General features: G+C 42.7%; 2 protein-coding genes across 2 annotated transcripts; one reads left to right on the forward strand and one right to left on the reverse strand.

Annotated features, from left to right (window-relative positions):
- Window positions 1-2,855: 2,855 nt before the first annotated feature.
- On the forward strand, window positions 2,856-6,324 carry LOC133512005 (ADP-ribosylation factor-like protein 4C). The gene is made up of 2 exons (XM_061841179.1): window positions 2,856-3,286; window positions 4,514-6,324. The coding sequence occupies exons 1-2, from the start codon at window positions 2,975-2,977 to the stop codon at window positions 4,775-4,777; spliced, it is 576 nt and encodes a 191-aa protein (XP_061697163.1). The 5' UTR covers window positions 2,856-2,974; the 3' UTR covers window positions 4,778-6,324.
- Window positions 6,325-11,648: 5,324 nt separating this feature from the next.
- Window positions 11,649-13,245, reverse strand: LOC133512344 (trace amine-associated receptor 7e-like). The gene is made up of 2 exons (XM_061841881.1): window positions 13,015-13,245; window positions 11,649-12,811 (listed from the first exon to the last, which is right to left on the reverse strand). The coding sequence occupies exons 1-2, from the start codon at window positions 13,122-13,124 to the stop codon at window positions 12,004-12,006; spliced, it is 918 nt and encodes a 305-aa protein (XP_061697865.1). The 5' UTR covers window positions 13,125-13,245; the 3' UTR covers window positions 11,649-12,003.
- Between the last annotated feature and the right edge of the window lie 6,149 nt (window positions 13,246-19,394).

Raw genomic sequence — 19,394 nt, forward strand, 5'->3', positions numbered from 1 at the left:
CCCTGATTACGAGGTAACCGAATTTTCTTGAGAGAATCTTATCTTTTGTCTTTAATTTCATCGTGTCTGAGGAGCACTCGGCAGCAGCCGCTGAAAGGCTCTTTCCTCGGCGCCATGGCAACCCTCACGAAGGGCGTCCACGTTTCCATGGCAACCAACCAACGAATGCTAACGATGAAAAAAGGCACTCTTTTTTTGTCTCGACTGCAACACTGAGTTTGTTCACTTAAAACAAATCGATTGCATCAGTTTGTTTGTTTGTTTTACATTAATTGTGTACAAAGAAGCCAAGAAAGAAATTCATACGAAAAAAAAGTTTGAATGTGAACTTTTCAAAGAAAATCTCAGTATTATGAGAAACTTTTTTTTTTTTTTTTGAAAAAAAAAATGCATTACAGGCAGAGTGAATTTTTTTACATTTTTTTTAGTGGAGGTGAAAATTACGATTCTAAAGAATATATTTAATTTTTCTTGTGACAACAGGCACTATTCCCAAAGTAAAAGATATTTTTAGTCATACATAATGTGGTATAATACGTTTTAAAAATGTTTTGTTGCTGCGCTTAGGAAAAAAAGGTCTCAGAAGGTATTTACAACTTACAGAAAGCCCTGTTATAATTGAGAGATTTTTATTGTTATTATAATTATTATAGAAAAAAGATCATTTGCATGTAAAATATTTTTTCTAAAACCTGATTAATTACTGTATTATATACTATTTTTTCTTCTAAAAAACTTCTTTTTAGAACAATATTTCTTAGCGTTTCCCCAAAACGTGCAAAATTATATATATATATATATATATATATATATATATATATATATACATTTTTTAAGCAAATGTACAGTATTTATTAAAAAATATATAAAAATAAAAATGTACTTTACCGAGAAAAGCAGGTAAAATTACACCAAAAATAGATGTTGTGAAAAAATGTGCAATATTTTAATCAGTTTTTTTTTTTTTTTTTTTTTACAAGACGTGTGTCTGAAGATTGTCATACTACTACTGCGACAGTGAAAACAAAAGTCAAAATGAAACACTGTTTTTCTCTTGTTAGATTGAATAAGAGTTGAATTGCAAAGTTGTCTAGGACGATTTAATTGCACTTTTTGTTTACACGATTTACTTTACGAGTAATTCTGTTTATTTCTTAGAAAAAGGTACAGTATAATATTCTCCTCCAGCACAGGGTCTTTCCCTGCGTTGATGGGAAGACCAATTGTGAGTTTGGGCTGGAACATATCATCGTCCAGTGATTTGAGTAACTTCTTTTTACACGATAAATGCCAGGAAATCTAGATCACGTTCACTAGTAACCCGCACGATTTATTACAACTTGCAGGATCGACGCCATGTGGTACTGGAATTGCATTTTACGTCAACTGTGATGCTGCTCTGGTTCCAACAGGGGGAGATAAAGCTTTATTTTACAAACAAACCCCAAGAAACCGATGGATAGATCACAATTAATATCCTTCCACCCATCCATTTTCTTTGCTGCTTATCCTCACAAGGAACGCGGGGCGTGCTTTTCTTGCGTGTGTGTAGATTTGCTATATATGAGGTCTTCTTCTGTTTCCTTCGCCTTGTCCCGTTAGGGGTCACGACATCGTGTCATCTTTTTCCATCTAAGCCGATATTGTGCATCTTCCTCTCGAACACACACTGTCCTCATGTCCACCAAACTTTTCTTGGGTCTTCCTCTCGCTATTTTGCCTGGCAGCTCCATCCTCAGCACCCTTCAACGAATATACTCACCTCTCTCACCTTGTCTCCAAAATATCCAACTTTGGCTGTGCCTCCAATGACCTCATTTCTAATCCTATCCAACCTGCTCACTCCAAGCGAGAACCTCAACATCTTCATTTCTGCCACCTCCAGTTCAGCTTCCTGTTGTTTCTTCAGTGCCACCGTCTCTAATCTGTACATCATGGCCGGCCTCACCACTGTTTTGTAAACTTTGCCGTTCATCCTGGCAGAGACTCTTCTGTCACATAACACACCAGACACCTTTCGCCAGCTGTTCCAACCTGCTTGGACCCGTTTCTTCACTTCCTGACCACACTCTCCATTGCTCTGTATTGTTGACCCCAAGTATTTGAAGTCGTCCACCCTCGCTATCTCTTCTCCCTGTAGCCTCACTCTTCCCCCTCCACTTTTCTCATTCACGCACATATATTCTGTTTTACTCCGGCTAATCTTCATTCCTCTCCTTTCCAGTGCATGTCTCCATCTTTCTAATTCTAATTCGAATAGTTTTGACTAAAATCAAATATTCCTGTTTTTGCAGGGAATCTCAACTTTTTTTCTGCCAACTTTCCTGGCATGACATATTTCAAAGAGACATTTTACATTGTATCAGTTACACTGGGAACAAAAACTCAGTTGCCATTCCATTAGCTAGCAATGTGTCCAAGTGCCCAATTAGCTTATTAGCTCATAGCTGTGGCGTACATACTACATAGAGCGATTCAAGGGGGGACATTGAAGCATCACCTATCGGTCAACCATTATTTCATAGATTGTGTCAGTGTTGTAATCAATCTTTACCTGGTGATTGGCGTTCACATATCTGGAATGGTGACTTATACGCCAGCACGCTGCAGCAGCCAAGCCAACTAACCAACCAAGTAAACTTCCAAAGTGGCCGCCATGTTGGGAAGGTAGTGTAGCCACAACTTGCTCATTTTTCTCCCGATTTTCCCAGGGTTGACGTTTTTCGCCTCTGAAAATCTATTATTTTATGACAGAAAATGTTACCATATTGAAACAAATTTGGGGTAGGCTTCCATCACTGCCCTTCAATGTTCATTTGAATAATGAATCCCGAATGATCACGTGACATTCTCGCTCGTGTGGGCGGAGCTCTCCCTGAGCCGGGCAGTCCGCGGCTTTTCCGGGTCACTACTCGAACTTCTAACCCCGGCGGAGGTCGCGCCATCGAGGAGGAGAAGCCGAAGAAGACTCCAGATGGGGGTCGGGGCGTCCGGGCTGACGTCGACCCTGCACATCGTCATGCTGGGTCTGGACTCGGCGGGCAAGACGACGGTGCTGTACCGGCTCAAGCTCAACGAGTTCGTCAACACGGTGCCCACCATCGGCTTCAACGCCGAGAAGGTGCGCCTGCACGGCGGCGTCGCCTTCCACGTGTGGGACGTGGGCGGCCAGGAGAAGCTGCGGCCGCTCTGGAGGTCGTACAGCCGGGCCGCCGACGGGCTCGTCTACGTCGTGGACTCCGTGGACGCCGAGCGGCTGGAGGAGGCGCGCACCGAGCTGCACAAGGTCGAGCGACACAACACGGGCCCGCCGCCCTCGCGTGCGCAACTGACGTCGTTGTTGTGGACCCGAAACGCCACCGCTGTGGTCCGCAGTTTGCCATTTTTTTCTCTCCTCGTGCCCATCTCGATGACACTCATGACATCTCTTACCTCTTGTGTGTGCTTTGGGGTTAAATTCAACCATACTTTGGAGCAAAATGCAACTTTTCTCTCCCCCCAAATATTTGGAGTCTCTAGAAAGTTTCACTTCTGTACCTAAAATCCGAGACTTTCCCCCAAAACATAGCCCAAAAATACTCAGAAGAACAACATATTTGCTCACAAAGGGTAATGTGAAGCCCTGAAAGGTTCAACTTGGCGCGAGCAGTACCAAAAGGGATACACACTGAGTAGTTTACCTAAAAAATATTAGTGAAAAGAACCCACTTTTTTTCCCCAAATCTATCCATTGCAGCTGCTTCTATTGAGTGACCAGTAGAGATGGCTACAACACGTCAGTAAAATACAGTACTGTAAATTAATATTTGCAAGGCGATGAAAATTACGAGCCTGTCAGTACCGTAAACCAATAAGTAATCACAGATTCACCAGTTTGTATTGTTTTTTTTAACTTTAATTGTTTTCAAATTTTCCAATGAGTTAATTTTCTTTTTTCGAGGGTAGGGAAACTAACCCCTAAAGTCCTTAGTTTTGGTTCGTCCTAATTTATCCAATTTTTTAGGGGTCATTTTTTTTCCACCAATCAAATTCTAATTGGCATTCTCCCCAAGAGTACTTGCGTCAGGAATGGCATCCGGCGTAAAAACTGTGCCAAACAAATATGAGCGATCATCTGAGATGTTACGCTTTGGGGACCCCTAACTGGACAAGCTGAAAGAAAGGGGGGAAAAAAAATCTAATGGGCATTAGTTACCTGCGGATTCCGCTATCTTTCAGAGTTCAGATCCCCGCCACAAATAGCGGAGATCCACTGTACTGTTATATTGTCTGTCTACAGGTGTTGATGCACCACTTGTGTTTAGATATCCCTCGCTTCAACGATTAGAACACTGCAACTGTCGGTGTGAGCAGGTCAATGGCGTTTTTTGTGACGTGTTAGCATTAAGCCAAAGTCTTGACTCTCAATGCGTTACTGCATTTTCCTTCTTAAAGATCTTCCATTTTTAAAATTCCTATATGATTCAGCTCATCCATGAAAACTGCTAACCTGTTGAATTTTGCACACGTGTAGGTGACGCGACTGGCCGAGAACCGCGGCGCCCCGCTGCTCGTCATCGCCAACAAGCAGGACCTGCCGCGCTCGCTGACGGTGGAGGCCATCGAGCGGGGCCTGGGCCTCGGGGAGCTGGCGCCCGCCACCCGCTACCACGTGCAGCCCGCCTGCGCCATCATCGGCGAGGGGCTCCGCGAGGGCATGGACAAACTCACGCGCATGATACACGACCGGCGAAAAAGCCTCGCCGGCGGCAAGCGGCAACGGCACAACGTCAGGTGACCAGAGGGGGAGCCTGGTGGTGCTGATGTGGTTGCTGTGATGAGACAAGTGACAGGAGGAGTGGGAGGGGCTTGGGCGTTGTGAAGTCATCACTGTGTTGACGTATGCAGTAGAGACACAATTACATTCACGCACCCTTACTTTCAGACTCATGCATTTATAAACACACACATGTTAACAAATACATGCGTGGATTATGTACACATTTACAAACATGTACGCACGTAAGTAGGTAAATAAACACAGTCGCTCACTCACACAGATGCACATAAACGCACACATTCACATGGACTGTTACACACGCACAATGCATACAAACCCTGTCTTAAATATTCACACACATATTGAGGGTGGAGAGTACTGTAGACTTTGAAGGAGGGTGATGTCATCCCGGTGAAGATCAGGAAGCGAAACAGAAACAGGCGGGCCTGTTCATGGTCGACTTCCTTATATGGACTTCCTTATCTGCACATGCTAACCAGCACATGGTGTGGACTAAAGTTTTTGGAGAGTATTAAACATTTCAAAGTCACATTTGGGTGTTTATTTGTCGTCACGTGCAAAGGGTACACCGGCTGACCTCCACTTCATAAAAGACACATTTTGTCTCTAGTAGTTGGAGCTGCGCTAGTATTATTTGGATTCAGAAGCCATTTTGGCCACGTTGATCTTTTCAATTTGTCGTTCACATTCCAAAAACATATGCAACTTTTGATGTGGATGGAATGGGTCCGTGACGCGTGTGCACGGACACAAGACGTGGCCTCTCGCGTGGGTCTCATTTGGAGGACCTAGGACGCGTTTGTGGCTGTTACCCGGTTTTCCATTCGTCACCATCTCGTCATGTGCGTGCGTGTTTAACAAAAGGCTGATGAATGTGGCGCCGTGCTGCCAGTTTAGAGTCTGAGGGTAAAAACGTGTGGACACCCAACAAAGCGTTACACTCACGCACACACCGACACACATACTTTTAAAGGGTGACTTGCAAAGGTGGAAAAGGAAGTATGGAATTGGAGGAAAGATGATAACAGTAAAGCAAAAGTTGTTTCTGCCAAGAAAAAGATTGTTGGGGGAAAAAAGTACATTTTTGTGTTAGTTTCTAGCCCTTAGAATGTTGTACTATTTTTATTCCTCTGGGTTGGAGTCTTCCCCCTAAGTGTGAGTTCTCCCTGGAGTGGAGTTTTTGAGTTTAAAAAAAAATGATTTAATCATTTTTTTCTAAGAGAGAAAATACTGTTTTTCAAAAAGCCTTTACAATTTTTATCGTTTTTATTTGTGAGAAAAAATGATTCTGAGTTTGACTTTAAAATAGTATTATAGTGATATTTTTTACAAAATAAAAAAGAAATGTGTATACATTTGAAATAACATTTTCAGCATGGGGTGTGGAGAAAACTTTTGCTGAAATATATTTAATTTTTCAGACTTCATATAAAAAATCACCTTTCCCAATATTTCAACTGCATTAATTTTATTTTTTTATTTATTAACATATTCTTAGAGTTGGATTTTTGTGAGACAGTTTTATTTTCTGTATGAAATAAACAGTACTTTCCCCCCCAAATAAAAATGTTTCAATTTCTTTTTTTTTTCTGAGAAATATTTTTTTAATGGATTTTTTTTTTGGGGGGGGGCAATATTATGAACAATTCACTTTCCATTTTAACTTTTAACTTTTTTCACTTTACATTTCATTGGGTGTTATAACAAAATCGCAGAATTACTTTCTTTTTTGGTAACATTCATAATGACATGTCGCTGGAGAACTGGAACTCGCCCCAATGGCTGGCGCCGCATTGTCCGTGCCCGAAAGCTGATAGATGGGTCCCCATGGCGACTGGTCAGCTGTCGGCGGGGCGGGGGGGACGAATGTCGGGACCCCCGGGACAACAAAGCCTCACCTCACGCCTTGTGGGAAAGAAAAAGGCCATCAAATTCCACCGCATGGAAGTTTGCCGAAAGTCAGCATTTGCTAAACTTTGCCACACAAATGAAATATTTGTGCATGAAAAGGATCTATTTGGCCCATGACCTACATTGTTCACAAAAGGACTGCATTTGAGCAGGAACAGGGAAAGGTAAGATTCAGGAAAATGTACTTTTGTGGCTTAAGGTCTTTTTTATTTCACCACAAACTGGCAACACTCCCTGATGTGTATTACGAAGGCCCCCCAATCCTTTTGTTTTGTTTTTTTTACCATCTTTGGCAAGATATAGTCTTGTCAAATAAAAGATATGAAAACTGAGAGACAGAGTGAAAATCTGGGGGTCCTGTGAGACCTGCCATGTCCTGGGGGTGGGCTGGGGTAGGGCGAGTACATCAAGGTTTGTTTGTGTTTCCCACTATAGCGCAATATTCACAACGAACCCCCCCCCCAAAAAAAAAAAAAAAAAAAACAACAACCCTTGTCTTGATTTGTGCTGGGTCAGGAGGTCACTTGAGGGAGGGCAGCTGATCGGGGTCAACGGTGGGGGAAGAGGGCATGTGGGGGGTTCTCACTACACTAATTGGAGGCTGGGAAAGCACAACAACCAATGAAAGAAACCTTGTCCCCTCATATCCACAATTTTGTTCTTTTGGTTACAGCCCAAAGTTCGGAACCGAAGGTGAGGGTGGAGAACGTAGATCGGGTATTAAGTCGCCCCAACCGTTCCATCACCGAGTCCGCATCACTGCAGTCGGATTCCATTAATTCCTCACTTGCGAACAAAAGCCCCAAGATACTTCAACTCCTCCACCTGGAGCAGGATCAGAGTCCTGACCCGGAAGGTACACGCCACCCTTTGGCAACTGAGGCTCATGGCCTCAGATTTGGAACTGTTGATTGTCACCGAGAGTTGAAGATCGCACCTTGATGAACCCAACAGAACCGCAATCATCTGCAAAAAGCACAGACTACACAAGTACTTGAAGTGTACTGTCGTGTATTATGACTCCTTCTGGAGAAATCCTGACCCAAGACTTCCTTTCACTGTCACAAGCTAAACAAACTGCCTCTCGGCTGGCTTGCCACCTCTGACTTGAGATTTCGGCCTGTTTTATTGCCGCTTCCCCTCTCTTCTCCCCACCTCCTTTCCCGCTCGGAACTAGGCTAGGTTGCGATGATCAAAGCAGGATTTTGCTTTGACAGAGCAGGACAAGATCTGAGGAGGAACCACTTTCTGGGTCTGTCGCTTTATTTTATGAAATGAATTTGCCAATTTACTGCCAGCAAAGTGGACCAAACTTTAACGCTGCTCATGTCAAGACCCAACAAGCCCCTATTAGGGGCTTCCGGCACCGCTTACAGAACCTCCTACCCACAAATATGCAGTCAAGAAAGTCAAATTGTGTTACGATGTGGAGGTCACATGACCAAGTGTCACAAGTCGGGAACATTCCACAAGATGCCGGAGAAGTTGAAACAGATCCTCGTCGTCATTCATATTCTCAGTCAGCATTGTTGTGTTGCAATAAGTGTGTGTGTGTGCGTGCTTGGACCGATGCGTGTGTACTCGTCTTATTTGTGGACTTTTTGCGTGAGTCACGTAAGCAAAAGACGTGAAACAAGGCGCAGTGCGTTCTTCGTGGCGTTGGTCAACTTCCCGTGTGACGCGTTTGCTTTACGGGAAGAAAAGAAAAACCACAAGAGAAGATTATCATTTTTTTTCAAACCCACATTTCACATTCTGACCTTTGGGCTAAGAGATTGGGGTGGGGGTGGGGTCGGGGTTTCCTGTCTGGTCCGCAGGAGTTCCTCTTTTCTGGTTCATCAAGTGCTCAGTGAACTCTGAAGCCACCAAAAGATTCATTATGTAACTTCACTCACGTGTTATGAAGGAAAACGGTGTTACTATTTTATTTGGAAATAGTTGATTTGCATTGTTGCAGATGTAAAAAAGCTCTAAAATGTCTAATTAGTTGCAGTGAGCCCCACTTTTTTCAACACCCACACTTCTCGCGCAGTTCACCTTCATCGCTTTTTGTTACGAGATTCGTGGGTCATATCAGTTGTCATTTTAAGTACATGACGTGGGCCGCAGGAAATCGTTGGTGGGCCGCAAATGGGCCTCGAGTCATAGTTTAGACACCCCCAGCCTAGCGATTTGAGGAGTAGTCTAAAGAAAGAAAAGGTGATGAAAAATACTGTATAAAAAAATGTCTGAGAATTTTTTTGGGGGGGACAGGAGGGACTATGTGCATCATGAAGGCCCTTTGAGCTAATCAGATGTCTGAAGAAATGAGACATGAGAGTGCCCTGATTTTCAGAGTTTTTCAAGCGATGATCTGTTTTGAGCAATGGGTTCACTTGGGACTCCCACCGGAGAACACGTCACGACACGCAGCCACCATCAATTCACATTGGGTTCCTTGCAGCGGAAGACGAAAAACAAAACAGTACATTGGGTGCACGTTATATAGCGTGCAAATGTTATTAATTTGTGTTTTATACAATACAGTGCTGTTGAGGGCAAATGTTGTTATGAAAAAAAGTGGAAATGTAGGTGTTTTTTAGGGTTTGGGGCTGGAACATATTATTTGCAATTGCATTTATTTCAACAAGGGAAAGTTGATTTGAAAAACAAACATTTTGGGATGTGATCACAAAATAAATTAAACCCGTATGTCAAGGCGCCACTGTATAGCAATGCAGTATCGCTTTCTATATGGCATCCAATATTGATATCAAAAGTGGTAATTCGTAATGCTGTATTGTACACAAGTCAAATACTGATATTGCAAGACCCACCCACCCATCCATCCATCCATCCATCCATCCATCCATCCATCCTCCATCCATCCATCCATCCATCCATCCATCCATCCATCCATCCATTTTCTTTGCCGCTTATCCTCACGAGGGTCGTGGGAGTGCTGGAGCCTATTCCAGCTGTCAATGGGTAGGAGGCAGGGTACACCCTGAACTGGTTGGCAGGCAACCACGGGGCACATGGAGACAAACAGCCGCACTCACAATCACACCTAGGGGAAATTTAGAGTGTCCAATTAATGTTGCATGTTTTTGGGATGTGGGAGGAAAACAGAGTGCCCGGAGAAAACCCACACAGGCATGGGGAGAACATGCAAACTCCAGACAGGGAGGGCTGGGATTGAATCTGGGTCCTCAGAACTGTGAGGCCATATTGCAATATATCATATATATTTTTTTTACTGTGCTGTATCGTACACAACGACAACAGCAACTTTGTGACGCATCGGGGTATATTTACACTGAAACACCTTAAAGGTCAGATATTCCCTCTAAATGTTGAGTGTGATACCGTAGTAACAGCATTGAAAATCTGATCAAAGAAATTCCCAACTTTTAGCATTTGGGCGCGTTTAAAGTTACGCGTCGACGTGGCAAAACAGAGCCTGGGCGAGCCCGTCAAAATGGCCGCAAGAATGGGCCCGAAGGCTTCTTAAATTAATAAGTACATTTCAGTTGCTAGTGTCGGTAGCGCTCGGAATGGATTGCAAGAAAGAAACAATGCATTTCCCGAGTTTCATGGGTTTCAAGTGAAATGTTGGCTAAGAGGACGACGTGAGGTGCGAACGTGTTTGCTGGTTTTGTGGGCCGCTGATGTGTTGAGGCTCGTCCGGGCTGCCAAGTTTCAAACGGCTGACAAGTGTATGTGTGGGCGGGGGGACAAAGGAGAAAGAAAGAAACGTGTTCCGAGGTTGACCTCTAGTGGTCAAGGTTAGTACTGTGTGTATATATATATATATATATATATATATATATATATATATATATATATATATATTTTACATAGTGTTTTTGGTTCTATAATTTTAGCATTATTTGCATTTTATTGTTATTTATAAATACATCTTTACATTTTAATTGCGTCTTTTGAAAAGTACACATTAGAATTGTATACACCATAATATTTAAAAGAAGTTTTTTTCCCCATTTGAAATCATACTAACACCTCCCGTGTGTGTGATTTGTACTATTTAACTGTTTTATACATTTTGGTTCACGGATATAAATGTAAATGTTTGCTTTAGTGTTTAGTGTTGGTATAATTCTATAGTTGTGAAAATTATGTGGGGGGATGATTTTCACAAATTAAAAAACATAAATCGTGTTAGTCAAGTCAGGTATGGACGCTGTCATTTATATATTTATATTTGTGAAATCTATATTTATTACAATTTTTAGACTTTAAAAAAGTTTTAGGTATAGTTTTTTTACTTTAATTATTGAGTATAATGAATGAATATATTTTTTTTTGCTAAATTTGAAAATTTTAAAAGTTTTATTTGTACTCAAATCATTTAAATGATATATGTTACAGTAATAGTCATAAAGATAAGAATATTAACTGTCATGTCAATCATTTATAAGTTTAACAATGCTTTTAGCATGGAGTTTCAATGATGTTGTGAGTCACGTACAAAATTTATTTTGTTATGATTCTAATAATAATAATAATAACAATATGAAAAATAATCTTTCAGTCTTCAGAGTGACACCGTGCAGTCCAACAAAACAAACAAACAAACAAACAAACAAACAACAAACAAACAAACAAACAAGCACACAAGCAAGCAAATAAATAACAAAATAAATAAATAAATAAATGGACGAAGGAACGAATGAATGAATGAATGAATGAATTACTAACTAACTAACTAACTAACTAACCAACTAACTAACAAAATGACAGATTTTTTTTAAATAAATAAATAAATAAATTGATAAGAGTCGTTGTCGTCCTCTGCTGGCCAATAAAAAAAAAATCCCTCTCAAGTCTTATTTTTGCATGATTTCACGGTTAAAAAAAAAAACGATCATGTACACAAATGTAGATAAATAGACAGAAAACTCAAGTTAACACAAAATGGAAGTTTTAAATTGTGATTTCATTTAATAGGGGAAAAATAGTTCATAGCTACCTGGCCTTGTGTTTATACACACATAAAAGTGAAAGTATTAGATATTGTAACAGCCAGATCACTTCTTTTGTTTGTATTGCACACTGAAGACATTTGGATTTCAGATCAATAATGAATATGAGAAAAAGTTCAGAATTGCATCTTTGATTTGATGATACAGTATTTACATCATTTGACGCGTCCAACAACTCAGGGCAGAGCAGCCACTTTTCAAGTGGCCCAAAGTATTGGCGCAGACATGATTTAATTAACTTAAAGTGGACGACATTTCACATTTGGTGGCATTCATGACAATATAACCCTTTAGAAAACCTTTTCCAGAAGAGAAAAGACTGGCGGGCTACAGCGCGTTGTCCCCCGAGGAACCGGGCTGCAGTATTCGCAGCGTGACGATGTGTTTAACGGCTCTCCTAAACCACGGGTACAACCACACATATATCAAAGGATTCAAACAGGAGTTCATGTAGTACACGTTGAGCACGTGCGAGACACTCGGCGAGCTGTCGCCAGCTAGCGTGACGCAGTAATACGGGCAGAAGCACATCAGGAAAACCAAGACCACCACACCGAGAGTCCTGGCCGCTTTCAACTCGGATTTCTTGGCTCGCATCGGGAGGGACGTCGTCGCTTTGCCGTGCGTGACACGAGAGCGCGTGGCTCTCGCCTGGGAGACGGCGACCACGAACACTTTCATGTACAGAACGACGATGACGCTCAGAGGGAGGACAAAGGTCATCACCAGGTCAAAAACCGCCGCGGTGTAGTCAATGTGGATGACGCACTCTCCGTAGCATGAAGAATACATTCCGGGATGCACAAGATCGTCCTTGATCAAGATGCTACTCAAGAGGAGAGACGAGAACCAGCAGAGACAAACACAAAGTTGAATTCTTTTCACGGTCACTCTGCCGGTGTAATGCAGAGGATCGCAGATGGCAACGTAGCGGTCGGCCGATATCAGCACCATGTTGCCCACCGAGGTCGACGTCACCGTGAAGGAGACGAAGTTATACACGGAACAGGGAATATCTCCGTGAGTCCAGCAGGATTTTTCCAGGTAGACCTCACCGGGCCACACCAGGAGGCCCACCAGTAAGTCAGAAACGGCCAGAGAGAGGAGGAGGAAGTTGGTGGGGGTGTGGAGCCGCCTGCACACAAATCAACCCGACAAGCTGTTGAAACCGCTGCAAAAAAATACAAAAAAAATAAAAAGAGCAAAACATCTGCAGGCACATTAAGGGTTAGTGGAAAAAATGCATGTGCCTGAAGTGGGAGATTGAGGTGATGACAAGCACGTTGAGCAGCACGGTCACAACGCAGATTAAGTACCGCAGGAGAGTCAAAAAAACACCTTCGGACCAACCGGACGAGGGCTTCGCGCAGGAGATGTTGGCCAGCTGTGGAAAGCAGAGCTCCGATTGGTCCTCGGTTTCCATCGTGAGGAAGAAGAGACGGGACCATGGAGCTCTGCCGACTTCCTTTCTGTAGCGTCTTCACTTTATCTACGCCGGTGACTTGGTCCCTCCCTTTGTCGTTGGTGGACTTCCTCCTTCATCTTCCTCTGATTGGTCCTCGTCTTGGCCTCTTTGCGATGTTTGCGGGATCAACAAATGACATTGAGGTTTGGCCTTGGTGACCAGCCATGTCAAGACCGTTATTGTCATGTACAGTGAAGAAAATAAGCATTTGAACACCCTGCTATATTGCAAGTTCTCCCACTTAAAAATCATGGAGGGGTCTGAAATTTTCATCGTAGGTGCATGGCCACTGTGAGAGTGAGACTCTAAAAAGAAAAATCTAGAAATCAGAATGTATGATTTTTTTAACGATTTATTTGTGTGATGCAGCTGCAAATAAGTAGCTGAACACCTGTCCATCAGCTAGAATTCTGACCCTCCAAGACCTGTTAGTCCGCCTTTAACAGTCCACCTCCACTCCATGTATTATCCTGAATCAAATGCACCTGTGTGAGGTTGTTAGCTGCATAAAGACAACTGTCCGCCCCATACAATCAGTAAGACTCAATTTTGTAACATGGCCAAGACCAAAGAGCTGCCCAAAGACACCAGAGACAAAATCGCACAACTCCACACGGCTGGAAAGTGCTCCGGAGAAATTGCCAAGCAGCTTGGTGAAAAAAGGTCCACTGTGGCAGCAATGATTAGAAAACGGAAGAAGCTAAACATGACGATCAATCTCAATCAGAGTGGAGCCCCATGCAAGATATCACCTCGTGGGGTCCTTGACCTCTGTAATTGCAAACAAAGGCTACTGTACCAAATATTAATATTGTTTTTCTCAGGTGTTCAAATACTTATTTGCAGCTGTAAATATAAATACAAATAAATAGTTAAAAAAAATCATACATTGTGATTTCAGGTTTTTTGTTTTTAGATGATCTCTTTCAGTGGACATGCACCTGCGATGAAAAAAAATTCAGACCACTCCATGATTTCTAAGTGGCGGAACTTGCAACAAAACGGAGTGTTCAAATACTTATTTTCTTCACTGTATCAGGAGGCCTGGTTCGGGTTGGGGTTGTTGGTTTGGTCCACAAATTAGGACTCCAACCAAAAGGTCGACCGGAAGCAGGTGCAGGTCCTTTAAATCACGTTTGATATGTGTCTTGATATGAAAAGTAAAAACAAAAAACAAAAGTAAATTTTACAATAATGCTGCAATTATCAAGCAATTCTTCAAAAAGTGGTATCAAGGTGTTTAATGCCACATCAAACAGAAAAACAAAAACAATTACACACTTTATTTCAAACAGATACATAGCTTGCCTTGTAAAGTCGTCTTAGCTTAATGCTAACAGATGGGAAAAATGTTATTGACATGCTTATTGTTGGGATCAATAGTCACTTTTAGAACCCTTTAATAATGACTATTGGAACACGAATGGTTTTGAAACACAGGCAGACAGACAATATAACAATAGTCACAGGCATATATTCGTTACCTGCTGTGAAAAATGATGAATGTTACTGAGTTATATGTGAAGCTCTTCTTTGTTTGTGTCGTTATGTCTGCGTAACACTGCCGTCTGGTGGCCAATGCACACACAAACATCAAAGAATGAGCACACTGCCCACTAAACTGAAGAAAAACATTTGACAAAAAAAATGTTAAAAGTCACATATGTGTTTTTTTTTTCAGGGATGTGTGTGTGTGTGCTGGAATGGATTAACAGCATTTCCATTCATTTCAATGGAAAAAAGATTTCAGAAAGTCAAATTCTGACCACGGTGGAACAGCTGTAAAGCGTTGGCCTCGCAGTTTTGAGGACCTGGGTTCAATCTCCACCCTCCCTGTGTGGTGTTTGCATGTTCTCCCCGTGCCAGTGTGGGTTTCCTCCGGGCACTCCGCTTTCCTCCCACATCCCAAAAACATGTGACATGAATTGGACACTCTAAATTGCCCCAAGGTGCGATTGTGAGTGCGACTGTTTGTCTCCATGTGCCCTGCGATTGTCTGGCAACCAGTTCAGGTTGTCCCCCGCCTCCTGCCCGTTGACAGCTGTGATTGGCTCCAGCACTCCCCGCGACCCTTCTGAGGATAAGCAGCTAAAAAAATGGATGGATGGATATACACACACACACACTGATACATAAACACATATCTCAAGTCCATAACTGTAGAAAGGATCCCTGAAAAAGTTGAGTTTAAAGTTCTTCTCCATCCACATTAAAGAGGCAAGTCACTATCATGCACCAGGAGGAAGCTGGATTAGGCTTGGAGGTTAAAGGTTAAAGTTTAGCCAAACAAAATGTGTGTGTTTTTTTTGTTTGTTTTTTTTTTTGTCGTAGCGCGTAGGTGCCAAAAGTTCTGCAGGAATCTTTGGATTGCTTGATAATTGAACACCTGAACCAGGTTCCTGAACCTAACATAACATGGAATTTGTTTGGCATGTCTGTCACGAGGAGAACCATGAAAAAATTCTCAGGAGCCCATGTCGTAAAAGATACAAGAAATCGGCTGTTTTGGTTTGAAGTGGCCTCCTAAAAAAGCAAAGTCCTGTTTCAGTGTGATGCCGAGTTTTTGCCATAGTGCGAAGGTAAGTTTGATGACTTGTCTAAAACTGCGTGGAAATCTTAAATGTGTGAGTTTTGTGCTTGCTCTGAAAACAGAAAATGGGCTTTTCGTGCTGAGTTGGAATTTGGGAAGTGTTAATAATCCAGCAAGGCTCTGTAAATTGAAAAACAAAAAGAAAACGAAAAAAAAGCGTTTAATCAGATTTTGGTTTCGAGGTGCAAGCAGCTAAGTTTTGAGAAGATCGGTGGTATGCATGTGAAGCATGAAAAAAAAAAACCAATTTCAATCCCGAATTTGCTATAATTTCTTTCAAGCATAATTTGCATGCGCCTCGTGTATTCCCTGAGCGTTGGGACAGCCATGTTTTTGTCGCTGCTTCACACCTTAGCTCATTAGTGTGCAACGATGACAAAGGTTTGCAATTAGAGGTGTGAAAAGAGAACAACAATGTGAGGCAATACTTGTCCCCCCCTCCACTTCCACCCCACCCAGACAGACAAACAGACAGCATGAACTCAAGGACAAGTTAGCTCATGAATTGTTTTATAATTTGAACTTGATAACATCACATTTGGAAGACTATGCCTATATTAAGTAGAACCACAAAAAAATTCCGAAGGGGCTGTGCTTGAAGACACATTGGCACTTTATTTCAAAGGAAACATGTTAGGTCATTTTGATTTTTTCCAGGCATCCTTCCAGAGCAAAGATGTAGGTTTTTTTTTTTCTGAATATTAATTCACTGCAGAGGTTATTTGACTTAGCAGTACAAAATTTAGCAGACGTGTTTATCATAAGATCCTACTGTGAAGTGTAGGAACTTGAACCCAGATCAGCAGGAAGGTGAGATTCAAGATTGGAGTACAAAAAGTGACCACTTCCTATATATGGAGACATAAACCAGATGGTTCACACCGAAGGCCTCCTAGATCCTCTGTAGTAACAATCACAAGTCCTGGTAGGACAGCGCGAGACTGCTCTGCCTGGCGGGGCTCACTGGTAAGAATCCATCCCACTTTGGTGTAGTGCTTTTCAAGGCCCTCAAACACGCTTTACAACTAACCGCACGCATCATTCGCGCTCCACAGTCACAATGTCAGTGTTGGTAAGCTACTAGTGTAGCCACATGTGCCCTGGGGCTGGCTGACCAAAGCGTGGCTGCCATTCTGCACCTACGGCCCCTCAGATCACCACCACACATCCAACCGTATTCGTTCATAGCCAATGTGGGTTAAGCGTCTTGACTGGGGACGCAACAATGACATGCGCTCTGGTGTGGACTCGTCTGTCCAGTCATTTGTCGCCGTCCCAACCAATCATCCCTTATATTGCCGTTGATGGAGATTGAGGATGAGAGATATTCTGTTTAAACTATGCATTTTGTACTCATCCTATCCACAGAGGTCCGCTGCACACAACTGAAGTGTACCAGCGTGCTAAAGTTACAGTCGAAAGGCTGCAATTCCGTAGACTGCAAGAGTGCAAACGGTGGCGCATCGAGGCTCATTTGGCCGTTTGCCACAACGCGCTGCACCAAGATAAGCGCAACGATGTCGTTAGGCTGTGTCCTGTGACCGGTGGCAATTTGGTGACTGAAAGTCGGTCTAACCCCAGACCTGCTCGGGGCATGTTCAACTATTGGCGGAGCTGCTCTGAGGCCATTCTGGTGAATTCAATGGTGCTGCAAACAGACGGAATCAAAACTATTTGGATTCTTTGAACACATGATTATTATTAGCATCATTATTACCATGATTTCCGGCCTGCAGAGCACACCTGATTATAAGCCTTACCCAGTACATTTGTAAAGGAAATACCATTTGGTACATACATAAGCTGCACCTGTGTAAAAGCCGTAAGTGCCCACATTGAAACTCAAGTTGAAACACGAGATATTTAAGAAGAAAGATGATACATACAAAGAGTTTTCAAAGTTTTAATACCTTAGCTTAGCTTAACATAGCAACAACACGGTGGCACGAACTGGGCTGACAAAAAAAACAAAAAAAAAAAAACCAGCCGCGGCAGTTACATAGTAGCTACAGTGTTGGACACCACTAACAGGGCCGGTTAAAAATAAAAAACATTCCTTAATCACTGAGACGCAGCTTTAACAGCAGCAACGCACTAGCGCAGCGCTAACAGGGCCGGTTAAAAAAAAACATACTGGAAAAATCACTGAGACACAGCAGTAACACAGAAACGATAGGCTGGCACAGCGCTAACAGGGCCGGTTACAAAAAAAACATACCACTAAAAATCTCTTCCTCTGCACATATATTCCACCGGTGTCACTCTTACCTTTTCCGCTCGAGTGCCCCCGAGTGCGGCCGTTCGAAAAAATGCACAAAAATCCATGTCACCACTTAAGGCGCAGGGTTGAAAGCGTGTGAAAAAAGTCGCGGCTTATAGGCCGGAAATTACGGTATATTTTTTAACTATTCTGTGCAGCCATGGATAACACGAAGTTGCGGACTTATCAGTACTCACGAAAGTTTCAATGCTCAAGTCACGCAGGGGCTGCCAGACGTCTCCATGGAAAATTAAAAAAATAATAATTAAATCGGAGAGAATCGGAGTCGGCTGTGGTGACATCGGTTGTGGATTTCCCGCCTATCAATGCGATGACCAAAACCGCGACCGGCTCGCTTCTTTGCGGATTTACGCCGGTCATGAAAATAAAGCTGGGAGACTCTCTATTAAGATGAAACTTTTCAAATATCAACATTCTTTCAAAAGTCTAACTGAGTGGAGCCTTTTTGAAAATCTCAGACAAAGTGTCATGTCCCTGCCTTCCAGTCCTGGCTGGGCGTGGCCAGCAGATTGGGAGGCGCACACTCGCGCCTCATACGATCTGATGAACCCCGGTGTGCATATAGAGGTCCCTGGGGACGACTGGTCCTTCGCCAGATCGTTGCCTTTGATGCCTCGTTCCCGCACTCCCGTTTGCCTGACGTCTGCTTTCTGTGTAGCGATCCTCGCCTGTCCCCTGACCACCCTTGTAAGCCTGCCGCTACGGGTACTTGTGTTCGTTTGGACTGACTTGCTGGTAACCGACCTCGGAACAAATAAAGACCCCCTCTGTACTGCCCGCTTGCCTCTTGAGTCGTGCATTTGGGTCCACCCTCGAGCCTCGTTCGTGACACAAAGTATTACTTTATCAAAAAGTGAGGCTTCTGGCTCATATTTAGAAAAAGGTGCCAATCACTAGCACCTGTTTTAAAAAGAGAATAAAAAGTCAGTTTTGTGTCAAATGCAGCTAAAACTGTAGTCATCAAAATTGGTTTAGGGACCACGGTGCGTTCAATGTTTCCGCTTTTTTCCATCAAATGGCACCAAATGCTCCCTGTTATTATTTTGAAGGTGGGGAGATGAGAAATTGGTGGTTGCACTCCAGTAGACAACAACAACAAATATGCTCAAAAGTTTCCCTTCTTATTGTTTTACAGTTCTAATTCATCATGATTGACTTAGATTTCAGTGCAAGAAAATTTGATTTGTGTATCACTCGTTTCTGCAATTATACTGTCCATTTTGATATACAGCTATTCTGTACTTTGAAAATCTTCGTAACATACAGTACAGTATGTCTTGTTCTGAAGTTGCGTGTAGCTCATCCTCACTTCATACTTTGACAAACTTTGGTCCAATCAGATTTTCTTGGGGGCGGTACTAGAACACATAAATGAGGTGCGC

This window comes from Syngnathoides biaculeatus, chromosome 14 (genome assembly GCF_019802595.1).
Source record: "Syngnathoides biaculeatus isolate LvHL_M chromosome 14, ASM1980259v1, whole genome shotgun sequence".
Taxonomy (NCBI): Eukaryota; Metazoa; Chordata; class Actinopteri; order Syngnathiformes; family Syngnathidae; genus Syngnathoides; species Syngnathoides biaculeatus.

Excerpts from the sequence above, each read along its gene's own strand:
- LOC133512005 (XM_061841179.1), top strand. The coding sequence starts at position 2,975 with ATGGGGGTCGGGGCGTCCGGGCTGACGTCGACCCTGCACATCGTCATG. Across the intron at positions 3,287-4,513 it reads CGCGCACCGAGCTGCACAAG|GTGACGCGACTGGCCGAGAA; the intron begins GTCGAGCGACAC and ends GCACACGTGTAG.
- LOC133512344 (XM_061841881.1), bottom strand. The coding sequence starts at position 13,124 with ATGGTCCCGTCTCTTCTTCCTCACGATGGAAACCGAGGACCAATCGGA. Across the intron at positions 12,812-13,014 it reads CTCGTCCGGTTGGTCCGAAG|GCGGCTCCACACCCCCACCA; the intron begins GTGTTTTTTTGA and ends ATTTGTGTGCAG.